Source organism: Saccostrea cucullata, unplaced genomic scaffold (assembly GCF_032062105.1).
Source record: "Saccostrea cucullata isolate Sc308-1 unplaced genomic scaffold, CSIRO_AGI_Scuc_v1 ctg317, whole genome shotgun sequence".
In the NCBI taxonomy this organism is placed as follows: Eukaryota; Metazoa; Mollusca; class Bivalvia; order Ostreida; family Ostreidae; genus Saccostrea; species Saccostrea cuccullata.
The window spans coordinates 307796-321336 of NW_026933753.1; the positions used below are offsets into that span (position 1 = coordinate 307796).

The 13541-nt window shown below is 35.0% G+C and overlaps 1 protein-coding gene across 1 annotated transcript; it reads right to left on the reverse strand.

Moving 5' to 3' along the window:
• Positions 1-635: 635 nt before the first annotated feature.
• Positions 636-13469, reverse strand: LOC134239254 (E3 ubiquitin-protein ligase TRIM23-like). Its single transcript, XM_062721422.1, has 10 exons — positions 13363-13469; positions 12768-13064; positions 12244-12522; positions 8267-8449; positions 6402-6617; positions 5680-5814; positions 4702-4831; positions 4112-4222; positions 2327-2451; positions 636-1116 (listed from the first exon to the last, which is right to left on the reverse strand). Exons 1-10 carry the CDS (start codon positions 13435-13437, stop codon positions 937-939), a joined length of 1731 nt encoding a protein of 576 aa, XP_062577406.1. The 5' UTR covers positions 13438-13469; the 3' UTR covers positions 636-936.
• Between the last annotated feature and the right edge of the window lie 72 nt (positions 13470-13541).

A 13541-nucleotide genomic window follows, 5' to 3' on the forward strand; every position in this document is an offset into this window, starting at 1 on the left:
GACAGACGGACGGACGCCGGACGCATTACTATTGCATAAGCTCTTCTGGTCTCTGACCAGTAGAGCTAAAAAACGAATGGGATTGGACAGCAGGCAAAGCCGATTTTAGCCCTCTCCCTACAAGGTCAAGGTGAACAGGCACAATATATAGGTATGAAACTACATAGACATAGTGTGCTATATCATGAACAATGCATTTGAAGATCTTCAAATAATTGATATCTTGACTTCTGAATTGAATGACTTTGTCAGATAAACAATGAAACCAAACACCTAATTGAAACATGCAGCGTACAGTTTGGAAAAAAAGAGGTCATGTGATGGGAAGGAGACGAAGAATACTGTTCCAAAACTCCTCATAGTTATAAACTAGATTAAACAAGGGTACCACAAGACAAAGCAAAGCAAACTACATGTATTCCAAAACTCCTCATATGGCTCATAGTTCTAAACTAGATTAAACAAGGGCACCGCAAGACAGAGCATCCCCTCACAAAGAGCAAACTGATCCCAATGCTAATAATGTAACTTCCATTTTGTAGAGCACTAACTCACTCATCCATAAATGAACCAACATAATCATAACTATATCCCCTCCAACTCCATTGCGAGGAATAAAAAAACATAAGTCAAATATTTCTTATATTTTTATTGTCTATATAATATAAACAAAAACAAGCAATAATAAACTAAAAATACCAACAACTGTATACATAACAAAGGATCACTGATTAAAAGATATACTGAGTAAGAGTTCCGCTAGGCGTACTCCAGGGCCCTGGCTAATTAAGAGTTCCGCTAGGTGTACTCCGGGGCACCTGCAGCCACCATCTGCCGTGACAGCCACTCGATGCCGTCCTGGAGCCGCTAGGCGTACTCCGGGGCCCCGGCAGCCACCATCTGCAGTGACAGCCACTCGATGCCGTCCTGGAGCCGCTAGGCGTACTCCGGGGCCCCGGCGGCCACCATCTGACGTGACAGCCACTCGATGCCGTCCTGGAGCCCAAATCCACTCTTTGCATCGCATGCCTGTATGTGCCAACTCCGATTACAACACAACTTAAATAGACCAAAGTTCTCAGTGATTGACTCAATGCTTACACAACTGTCCACATCCTGTAATATGAAATGGACTCCTGTTAGCTGATAGTAAATAAATGTACATTATTGTACTTTCATATTTGCCGATCACCAATTTTGGTATTTCTAGGTCGAGTAAGGTGACAAAGTTAGAAGGTCAAAGAAGTATCATATTTTTAGTATCAATAAAATAGGGCAATGCAGTCTTTACAAGTTTACATATGAAAAACATATAGCTGAAGTCATGAAATTTTCTCAACACAGTGAGCTATAAAAATTAACCTAACTACAGGAAACCTCCCATTGCCCCATACACAGTTACACACATAAGAAAAGCTACAGCAATGATAACATGAGAAAAGACAATGAACTACCAGTACAATTAAACTAAGTAAATAACGCAATTCAGTTCTTTATCACATTTATACCATTTCATTTTTGGACAAAAGTCATCGAATATGCTGACCATTGAAATTGAAGATCCCCCCTTCTTAATATACATAATCAAAGGCCTGAAGGGCCTGCGAGTTGACTCGCTCGAGTTAACTGAGCTTTTTGATACATCTGCACACCATACCTTATATTCAGTTTATTTTTGCATCTTAAGAGATTGAATATTATATGTCTCCATGTGCAGTTAAAAAATGAAGTGTATATTGCTTTTCCTTTATATATACAGGTTGGCACTAATGGGCTTCCGTACATATTATTGTGAAAAGCAGCACTGCAAACCTGGATTCTATAATGAATTTAAGCACACTAGCTGCGGTGGTCAGTGTTGTGAAGTAATTAGTTTAAAGATTCACACAGCAAATCTGGATTCTAAAAATAGATTTTTTCAAGTACACTAGCTGCAGTTAATGAGAGCAGCTGGTGTTTGTGTTAGGGAGTATTCTAGGTCAATTACAAATAAACTTTAGATGGGAAGATTAGATCCGCCTATAATGCTTGAACATATATTCATACGCAGTAATTTTACATCGTACAGATATTTAATCAAAAATTTCTTTAAAAGCATGAAGACATATAATGTAACAGTATGAACTTTTGTGCAGTTTTTACCTCCTAAGTATATAAAATGGCTCAAACAAAAGCATGTTTTGCTAGAACTATCATATTTGGCGTATGGATCACCTTGATGAATGCGTGATAAATTTTACAGCTCTGAAACGGCTGTGTTAACAGGGAGTAGCTCGCTACGCGAGCCAACTCAAAAAAATCTCGATCAAATAACCGAACAACTGACCTGTTTATTGGCAAAGATGAGTAAGGAGGCTTCTTTGAGTTCTTTTTCCTGGACAAGTTTAGCGAGCTCATTGAAAGACTCGGCAAGACGTTCTCTGTTACCACTATCTACCACAAAAATGACAGCTACAAGAAGAATAAACAGGTTAATGATACAAAGGACATTGAAAAGTACTAATATCTCTTTTAAGTGAACATTTTGCTAATTCCATTGGAGATACTATGACCCTTGATTGTAAATTAAACAATACATAGTCAAATTGTAGGTTGACTGACGTCTTCCATTATTTTCACAATATTCTGCTGTTTTTCTCTAATTGTGACCAAAATCATAAAGTGAGCAACAGGGAACGCTTACTCATCCATGGCAACTGATCCCACCCCTGGTGCCTTTAGAGGTCTGCTCACAATTGTTATAGTTTCAATGTGTATTGTTGCAACAGATTGCTTACGACAATAATATATGCTAATAATATTGATTTTTTTTAAATCCCAACAATGAAATATTGGTACAAGTGAATTTCTATTTATATAGGAGAAAATATTATCCTATTCAAAATTGTTTCTGCCATGACTAACTTCATGATGAGCTTGTCTAAATTTTGACATAAATTAATCATTCAGACTCTGAATTTGCACCATATGTTTATAATTGCTGAGAGAATTTTGAGGGAAAATTATCAGGTATGAAGAATTGGAAATTTTGCAGACTGGCCACTTTCTACCCTGTATTTACCGGTATATAGGAATTTTGTAACTTTGTTTCAACTTTAACTTTATCAATAACAAGAAATCTGTGAGCCAATGCTCACCAGTAATACCCCCGCTCTGATGTAAATAAGCACTATTATGTTAATATACACAAGTTCAATTACAGGCAGATGCACAGAAAAATATGAAGTTGACATCAGATTCATATCAAAATTAATCCCACCATATGGCATGCCTCAACACAGAGTGTAATAATATTTCAAGCATATGAAACGGACAGACGCACAGACAAACAGAAAGTTGACATAAGATTTTAACAAAAATGTATCCCACCATATGGAATGCCTCAGAGAAGATTGTGTTAAAATTTCAAGCATCTATGATGAGCAGTTGCTGAGAAAACTGCGATGAAAATTTGTTATGTATGAAACGGACAGACGCAAAGACAAACAGGAAATTGAAATTGGATTTGAACAAAAATGTATCCCACCACATGCCATGCCTCAGAGAAGATTGTGTTAAAATTTCAAGCATCTACAATGAGTAGTTGCTGAGAAAACTGCGACGAAAATTTGTTATGCATGAAACAGACAGATGCACAGACAAACAGGAAGTTGTCATCGGATTTGAACAAAAATGTTTCCCATCATATGGCATGCCGCAGAGAAGATTGTTTTAAAATTTCAAGCATCTACGATGAGTAGTTGCTGAGAAAACTGTAACGAAAATTTGTTATGCATGAAACGGACGGATGCACAGACAAACAGGAAGTTGACATCAGATTTGAACAAAAATGTATCCCACCATATGGCATGCCGCAGAGCAGATTGTGTTAAAATTTCAAGCATCTACAATGTTGCTGAGAAAACTGCGATGGAAATTTGTTATGGACGGACACATAGCAGACACACAAGGCTAAAACAGTATACCCCCATCTCCTTCAGAGCGGGGGTATAATAATTCATTAACTTTATTAATTCAGACATTTCTTGTTTTTAAAACGTGTTTGTTCATCAAGTGTCTTTCTCAGAATCATTGTATAAAGTAAGCATTTCTAATCCCCCTGATAAATCACCTTGAGTATTGAAGAAGTAGTGTTTCCAGAGCGGGCGGATTTTCTGTTGTCCACCCACGTCCCAGATAGTAAACTTGACATTTTTATATTCCACAGTTTCCACATTAAAACCTGAAAGTACAAGCGGAGCAGCATTTACTGATAGATCTATAAGGAAAGTACAATCAATGGGCATGAACTGAAAGATCTAAAAGGAGAATAGTGTATCTGATAAACTAATATTGTGTCATCAAACCCTCTCCTATCTTGAATAAAATATCAATGGTGTCGGAGATGAAATGAATTCTACTAATTAATTTCTTTTTCCCTGACTTCAAAAAGATGCAAAAGATGTATCATTTGCCACTTCCAGCATTAAGGTGTAATATATGTACCCCCTCTCTAAAATTTTAATAATTTTTTTCAAACAGAACATATTATTATAATGATTCCCTAACCCCCACCCCCCAACTCTTTTCCCCCACCCCTTTTGCCCTCATCAAAAAGACAAATTTTAAATGGGGCTATTATTAATAAATACAATTTACTATCCAAATTAAATTGTTTGTAAGTTTTAAATGATGAAAATAAGAACTATTTGAACTCTGAACCTATAGTAGGTATGGTGGTGATGAATTCATTCTCCTTCAGTTTGAACAGAATACTGGTTTTTCCTGCATCATCAAGGCCTAGAATCACAACTCGCATCTCAATCTTTGGTCCAATATGAACTCGGTTGTCCTAAAAATAAATAAACTTGCTTATTCTTTAGAAAAACATATACCAGTATAAAAAAAAATACATGTACTATATACACTAGCTTTAATACTCTATGTAACTTTAGATCATAATGAATTTTTACCAAATCTTAAACTTGGTTTAAATTATCAATCACATTGTAGAATTATATATTCACAATTATCGTTACATAACAAAATTAATAATAATACTTTCTGTTCATAAACTGAAGGAAGTTTTAATTAAGTGAAGAGCTAGTTTATGTTGAACCTCAAAGCAATGAATGTAGAGCATTTCTTTATTTCTGGAACCTTTACTTAAGGTCAAGATCTAGTAAATGGAAGGTGCCTACAGATTTATCAAATTTAAGAAATTAATTCCTTTCATAATGCTTTATAACATTAGCTTGGTCAAAATAGGTGTTTCGGGGCATAATTTGTAGAAAAACAAGATGAAAAACCATATTTTAATCTGTCATTTTCAATGAAAAATTAAGAAAACCAGTCATGAAAATCAGAGTTTTTTCCGTATCAGACAAAGAAAATGTATCCAGATTGCCTACAGTTTTTTAGAAAACGATAATTCATATGTTCTTAGTCTCTACTTTAAAATAATGTCAAATTTAAGATAGGTATCGGGATTACTTTTCATGTGGTTTCAAATTGAATTCCATGAAAATACTTTGTTTTCTAGATAAAGTATTAGAGCCGTAAAATACGGGAAAAAGAAAGTTGAAAGTGATTATGACGTCATAATGGATTTAGCACTGAAAAATTATTCTAAATTCATTTACTAGATCTTGACCTTAAAAGACAGTTCTTAAAACATATTAAGAATGTTGTGAGTAAGACCTTGGTGAATGTGATGGGAATGTTAGGATCTAGTGGCAGTTGGTCAGGTATGTCTGAGAACTGTTGTTGTTGCTTCTGTATCGTGTCCAGTAATGTCTGTACGTCGTGTTTGGCCAGCAGGACTTTCGTGTCATCCTGAAATCAATTTACACAATAATTTACACATACAGAACATTCCAAAATGGAAATAATCTATAACCAAGAAATATCGACAGTTTCTTTTCTAATACAGTTGCTGGTCATAATTTTCTTAAGGACAACATGAATATGATTGTCATTTTGCAATTTTAAGTGCAATATTGTACACTTGTAAAATAAGGAATCTACAGTATAATTTTTTTTTAACATTCATTAAGATTACAATATGTTTAGAAATCTCACTTTACTAAAAGCTTGAATTCATGTAAATGTGCTTTACTTTACTTCTTAAGCATCTAAGAGACTTGGGCAGAATACATATTAGATCCAAATACTGTAAACCAACTTTAATTTGCAACGACCTTATTTCACAATTTACCGGGGAAAAACTAGTTCCCTGCAATAAATCTTCACAATCAAGCCTTTTTTGGATCTGTTTTTACTAGACGCAGAGACTTGAAGGACCAGTTCACGGCGAAAAAAATGTTTGCGATGATGAGGTTCTCATGAACCTTGCGATATTTTCTCGCACACGAATAAAAGTTGGTTTAAAGTAAAGCCAACTGTACAAATCTAGGTGTCACCTGTTGTAGCGTCCCCTCACACTGGTGGCAGACGGCGGACACCTGGGACAGAAGCGTCGCCATGTCTTCCTGCTGCTGCCTCAGCATACACAGCTTCTCTCTGATGTGAGCGTCCACCGTCGTGAACGCGATCACTTCCTGTCGGTTCAGAGCGGTACGCAGCTCATCAAAATGGGACTTGATTTTTTCTCTGGCTAGTTCTGCTGTTCCCTGAACCTGAAAAAAATTGGATTTATCATTCTTTACAAAATGATTTTATAATCCATGAACATTTCTGTTGGTAAAATATAGAATCTCCCATGTTTTGTGGTTGGATATGACTTTTATCCAACTATAGTTGTGTGTTAATTTTTCAATTCTTGAGCCTAGCCCATTGGAAAATTGGATTTAAAATCCTCACTTCAAATTTCTAATCCTTTACCATTTCCAGAGCTGTCAACATTCTGAAATGAAAAATAGTAAGGCGTGGTCTGGGGACTGCCTAGGCCCCCTGCCGCTGAAGATGTTTTGTAAATGGACATGCACTCGGAGCAATTTGAGGCACGTTTCATTTTGTTTACTTTAAAACATTCACATGAATGCGATCGGTCATCTGAAACCGAAATGATGATAAAAGCAAGCGTTGTAAGGATTATTAATATTTAATTATAATAGTAGAAACTGTAGACGGCCAGTTATGAAAATTCCGGTATTAAAAAACTTTGATCGAGAAAAACCGAAATCGGAAAAATCAGGGGTTCAAAATTTTTTTTGTCATGGTCAAGTCCAGGACTTAAAGAGTAAATTTTAGGCAAGTCCGAGGAAGAAATTTCAGAGTCCATATTTACCTATACATCATTAAATTTATGTTACTTATTATTTATTTTCATTTGTTGCATTGAATGAATAAAGACAATATGTATTAATGTATGTTTTATATTTCCTCCATAAATTGTCATATAGTCATACAAGAGTATTTCAACACAATACCAGACTGATAGATTATTGGTACATTACAATAACTTTTACAAATACTCACTACTGAATAAACCATCTGTTACAATAAATAGAAATTAGAATGTGCTGTAAGTCACAGCTAAAACCGAAATTGAACAAACTCATTGCCGTTTGTCATACAGGAGGAAACATAAGGATTTGCATAAAAGCAGGAGTCTAACCGCAACGGAAAATAAAAATACGGATTGTATTTTCGAAACGTTCATAATGTTTTATGGGGATTTTAACGCCCACAAACCCACATTTTTACTTAATACATTTCAGAATTTGCTTTATTTTTAGCTTTACGATCATTTTTTTAACTTAAAAAAAAAAGAAGATAAACAAGAAACATAGCCAAGTCCCAGGACTTTAGCGAATTCTAAATGCCGAGTCCGGATCCGGAATTTGTTAGTCCGGGACGTCGGGCTTGAGGAATTTTGAACCCCTGAAAAATATAGAGAGAAATCGTAAGGCTTATTTTGGACGCTAATTTCGTAAGACTTACGCCAAAATCGTAATGGTTGGCAACTCTACATTTCTGTCAGTATTAAACATATAGGATATCCCATGTTTTGTTTTAGGATGTATGACTTCTAGTTGTGTTTTTTTAATCCCTGAGCCTTGGCTATGGGAACAACACCCACTGAGTTGGATAAAGATCATATCCAACCACAAATCATGAGAGATTCTCTTCAACCTATGTTTAAAACACCACTTTCAATGTTTAACACAGTTTTTATAAATGAATCAACATTATCAATGCAAAACCAATTGTGATGTCACACTAATGGTGTATGAAAAATATCCAAAGAGTGATATCCATAGGTGTGATAATTTTTTTTATATCACAGGCCTAAAGAATATAGAATGAGGAGTCTGTTACCCACCCCTTGAACACCACTGGTTCCATCATCATTCTGAATGACCTGTGCACCCCCTTCAACCTGCTGAATGGTTTGACCCAGTTTCCTGGCAGACTCGGCGACTTCCTCTCCGAACGATCGGATGTGAATGACGGCGCTGGTAATGGATCGTCGGACGTTCTCTGCCTCAGTCTCCAAGAGAGTGTGCTGATAAAATCGGAAAAGTAAAAATTTAAAATTGACATCAAACGAAAACGCTAGATATCTTTGTGAAGCATAACAAGAGGTCTATGAGCTAATGCTTACAGTAACAATACCTCTGCTCGGATGTGAATATATGCCCTCACGTGAATATGCACAAGTTCATTTTGAAATATTAAATTTGTACAAAAATGCATCCCTCTTTTGTCTATATGACATAAACAATGAGTGTGTTAAAATTTCAAGCATCTGCTATGTGTATACAGCAGTTTCTGAGAAAACTTTGACGTTAATTTGTTATGGACAGATAGACAGACAGAAACACAAGGGTAAAACAGTGCATACCCTCACTCCAGTATAAAAAAACAAGAGGCCCATGGGCCTTATAGGTCACCTGAGCATTATGCAACAACTTTCCAGCGATTTAATTTGATTGATGTTTTAAGCAAGATGCTATGGCATTCACAATTTTGAAAGAGGCACCATTTGATTATCATAACCATACACTTAGCAGTTGCTTAGTTTGTTTACTTAATACCCATAGGCAGGGTGGGGGAACAAAAAATGCATTTCAAGTAATCAGTAATATTCAGCAATAATCAGTAATGCTCCTATCACACATGAACCCCTGACCCTTAGGCCTAAATCCACACATTGTACAATTTTTGAAAAGGCACCCTTGCTTTTCAAAAATATTTGATTAATACCAAGGAGCAGATCTCAAACAATTCATCCGGTTTATTCCCACTTAGCCAACATTTTGAAAAATCCTATTCCCACATAGCCAACATTTTGATTTTTACACCTGAGTGATTAACAGGCTATAGTCTGTTTTCTGGTATGCATATATATTAATTACCTGAGAATTATTTCCTTTGGGACATAAAAACAGTGTTAAAATATACCAACCAGAGTTAAAATTTTAGTCAAAATAAATATAAAATTAAAGAAAAAAAATTAAAGTTCAATAACTTTTTACTGTAACAAGTAGAAAAATTTAACCAGAGAATTAATTCAAAAAGTAATTAATTTAAATTTATAAAAAGAATATTAATATCATTTAAGTAAAAAAAATGGAAACAAATATATTTTTTGGACCACACAAAATATTTTTAATAAAAAATAAATAAAAAAATTAAGAGACTTTGAAGAAATAATTATGTATAATCATTAAAAATGGTTGTGTTGGTACTGGTAAAAGTGTTTGTACATAACATTACCGATACACAAGTTAAGTATATAATTATTTTATGAATGATTATAATTGAATGTTTTTTTAAAGAATGTTCTAAACTAGATCAGCATGATAATTATCAATAATTTACAGAATCAAAAGTTTGTAAATTCTCATCTCATTCATTTTGAGTGACAATATGCAAGTGATTGTGGTGAAATAATGTAAAAACTAGTATTTCAATCATGTGAACATTGATTGTGAATCCATTGTTTGTTTTATTTATGTCTTATTTATTGCTGTGAGAAGTGAAAGAAAAAACTCATAATAAAATATTATTACTTTACACAAGCGTTTTTCTTGAAGGTTATATTTGAAATATAGTAGTAAACATGGTAAATGTATCTCTAAAAAATAAATATAAAATTAGTTTTCATAATTATATTTCCAGGATGAAAACAATAATTCTTGAAGTTTATATTTGAAATATAGTAGTACATATGCGTGTATCTCTACAAATAAATAACTGTTTTCATATTTATATTTCCAGATGAAAAAAAAAATTAGTAAGCATTCATCATTTTAGGTTAACATCAATGGTCAGGTATAATTAGATATAATTCTTTAGAGATAGAGGAATTTTTTATTCATTTTATATTTGAAATAAGAAGACATCTAAAATAGTTATAAAAATAATGCAATGTTTAAAAAAAAATCATAGTTTCAATTTTTAAAAAAATTAATATTTTTATATGAACAATTTAATATTTATGAGAAGAAAACAATTAAATATTTTATATTATCCTAATAAAAATTACATGCTATTTATTCAGCATATAGCTAAAACAGACTATAGCCTACCTGTAATTAATTTCTTTTGGTCTCCCCCTGCACCCTATTCCCACTTAGCCAACACCGACTTACCTGTGTTTTACCTGTATTTTTTCAAAATGTTGGCTAAGTGGGAAGTTTCAGTATATAAGTACACCCCCCCCCCCCTATGGTACCCCTGACCCTGGGGCCTTGAAATTCACAATTCTGGAAGATTAGGGTCCTTGCTCATCACAACTACATAGGTAGTTCATCTGCTTAAAACCCAAGAGCAGAGAAAAAAATTCAAAGATTTAATGTATTTTCACTATATAATCAATAGAGTCCCACCCTAGCACTAGAACCCCTGACCCTAAGGCCTTATTTCACAATTTTGGTAGAAGCACTCTTGCTCATCATAACTATGCACTTAGTTAGTTATTTAATACTCAGGAGCAGAGAAGAAGATTTTCAAAGAATTCATGAATTTTCACTATATAATCTATAGAGCCCCGCCCTAACACTAGAACCCCTGACCCTGGGGCCATAAAATTCACAATTTTGGTAGAGGCACTCTTGCTCATCATAACTATGCACTTAGTTAGTTTATTTAATACCCAGAAGCAGAGAAGAAGATTTTCAAAGAAATAATGTATTTACACTATATACTTATTTAGCCCCACCCTAGCACTAAAACCCCTGACCCTGGGGCCATAAATTTCACAATCTTGGTAGAGGCACTCTTGCTCATCATAACTATGCACTTAGTTAGTTTATTTAATACTCAGGAGCAGAGAAGAAGATTTTCAAAGAATTCATGAATTTTCACTATATAATCTATAGAGCCCCGCCCTAACACTAGAACCCCTGACCCTGGGGCCATAAAATTCACAATTTTGGTAGAGGCACTCTTGCTCATCATAACTATGCACTTGGTTAGTTTATTTAATACCCAGGAGCAGAGAAGAAGATTTTCAAAGAAATAATGCATTTTCACTATATATACTTAATATTTAGCCCCGCCCTAGCACTAAAACCCCTGACCCTAGGGTAAAAAATTTCACAATTTTGGTAGAAGCACTCTTGCTCATCATAACTATGCACTTAGTTAGTTTATTTAATACTCAGGAGCAGAGAAGAAGATTTTCAAAGAATTCATGAATTTTCACTATATAATCAATAGAGCCCCGCCCTAACACTAGAACCCCTGACCCTGGGGCCATAAAATTCACAATTTTGGTAGAGGCACTCTTGCTCATCATAACTATGCACTTAGTTAGTTTATTTAAAACCCAGGAGCAGAGAAGAAGATTTTCAAAGAAATAATGCATTTTCACTATATACTTATTTAGCCCCACCCTAGCACTAGAACCCCTGACCCTGGGGCCATAAATTTCACAATTTTGGTAGAGGACTCAGTGCTGATTACAATCATACAAACAGTTTAACTGCTTGATGTCCAGGAGTAAAGAAGAAGATTTTTAAAGATTGCATTAATTTTAGTGGTTTTTGCCCCACCCCCCAGGCCCCAGGGGGGCAGGGACCATGAATTTCACAATTTTTGTTCCCCTTCACCCATAGATGCTTTGTGCCAAATTTGGTTGAAATTGGTTCAGTGGTTGCAGAGAAGAAGCTGAAAATGTTCAAATGTTAACGGACGACGGACGACGCACGACGCACGACGACGGACGAAAACAGATGGCAATAGGTCACCTGAGTTTACTCAGGTGACCTAAAAATCAGTGCTTTGTTCCTAGCATTATATGCATATATCAACTGAAAAAAAAGAAAAAAATAAAACCCTGACAATGCGTACCCTGTGTTTGACATGTCTTCCATAATCCTTACAGATGTAACACATCAGTGGTGAGTTTTTACATTCCTCCTCTAGACAAGCAAACTCCACTAGATGCATGGGGTGGAAGGAACACTTCGGATTCTCTCGGGGTTTTTCTGATATTGGAACTCTTTTGTGTTTTGTGAGGGTTCTTGTTGAGTGCGTCTGTTCTGAGCATTCTACACATAAATGGGTGCAGCAAACCACACAGAACACGATGGCTGTATGGAGTTCATTCTCATCACAAGCAATGCCCAACTGTAAAAATCATAATAACATATTGTTTACTAACATACAAATTTAAAACATCTAAAAGTTATGATTTACAAGAAAGATCCATATTCATGTAGTCGTACTTTACTTTTTGCATGTGCATTCATTAATTAATAATGTTTTAATCAAGTAAAAGAAGATCGCGAAACTCGTGAGAATTTCTTGCACATGAATATAATAGTTCACTGTTGATTAACGGTAAATTCTCCCTAAAAAAATTTAAGGATTACTTGTCTCTCTTTGGCTAAGCTTTCCTCTGAGAAATTTGTCTTGTTAGTATGACTTGGAACTGGGTATTTGAGTTTTTCTAAGAGTTCCAGGAGAGCGAAGTTTTTCTTCAGACCCCAGACACCGGAATCCCCAATCTCTGTTGGTTGTCGATCAAATGGACAGTGGAGTATGTTACCATTGAGAGGAATACGGGTCAGGCATTGATGACAAACAGTGTGACCACAGACTAACAGTCGAGGGACTTTGTCACCTTGGAAACGGAAAACTTCATTGCAAACTCTGCATTCCAAGATAGTCTGAAAGCAATTTTTAGCAAAGAAAATTATGATATTATCCGAATTTTAATTGAAAAAACGGTATCCTGCTAAAAAAATCTATTTCAAACAGGAGTATTTTAAAAATAAATTCCACACTATTACTTTTTTCTTGGCAAAGTAGTCTTGTAGTCTTAAATTCTCTGATTATAAAATATAATCATAAATTTAACAATAAATTTAAAATGCAGTTCGAATTTCCTCAAAATAAATTTGAGTTATTAGGCACGTGACAATGTTTCAAAGAAGTAATAGATCAGAAATGTTCTTTCATGTTTACATTATCTGTTGACTCATCACTTGATCGCCCGCCCGTCACGTAAAGCCCAGCACTGGGCGATGTTCCACAAGCCATTTGACATCCGGAAGTCCAAATCTGGCCAGTGCACCTCTCTGTAATTCATCACCAGTTAATTCGGTCCGTGACGTTTTCACAATACTCAATGATCTTATGTATAT

What these genes read in the sequence shown, in the direction of transcription:
- LOC134239254 (XM_062721422.1), bottom strand. Translation starts at nt 13,437, where the DNA reads ATGGCTTGTGGAACATCGCCCAGTGCTGGGCTTTACGTGACGGGCGGG. An exon ending in GAAGACATGTCAAACACAGG is followed by an intron (nt 8,450 to 12,243) that starts GTACGCATTGTC and finishes CGATTTTATCAG; the next exon opens with CACACTCTCTTGGAGACTGA. An exon ending in CACCACCATACCTACTATAG is followed by an intron (nt 4,223 to 4,701) that starts GTTCAGAGTTCA and finishes TTGTACTTTCAG; the next exon opens with GTTTTAATGTGGAAACTGTG.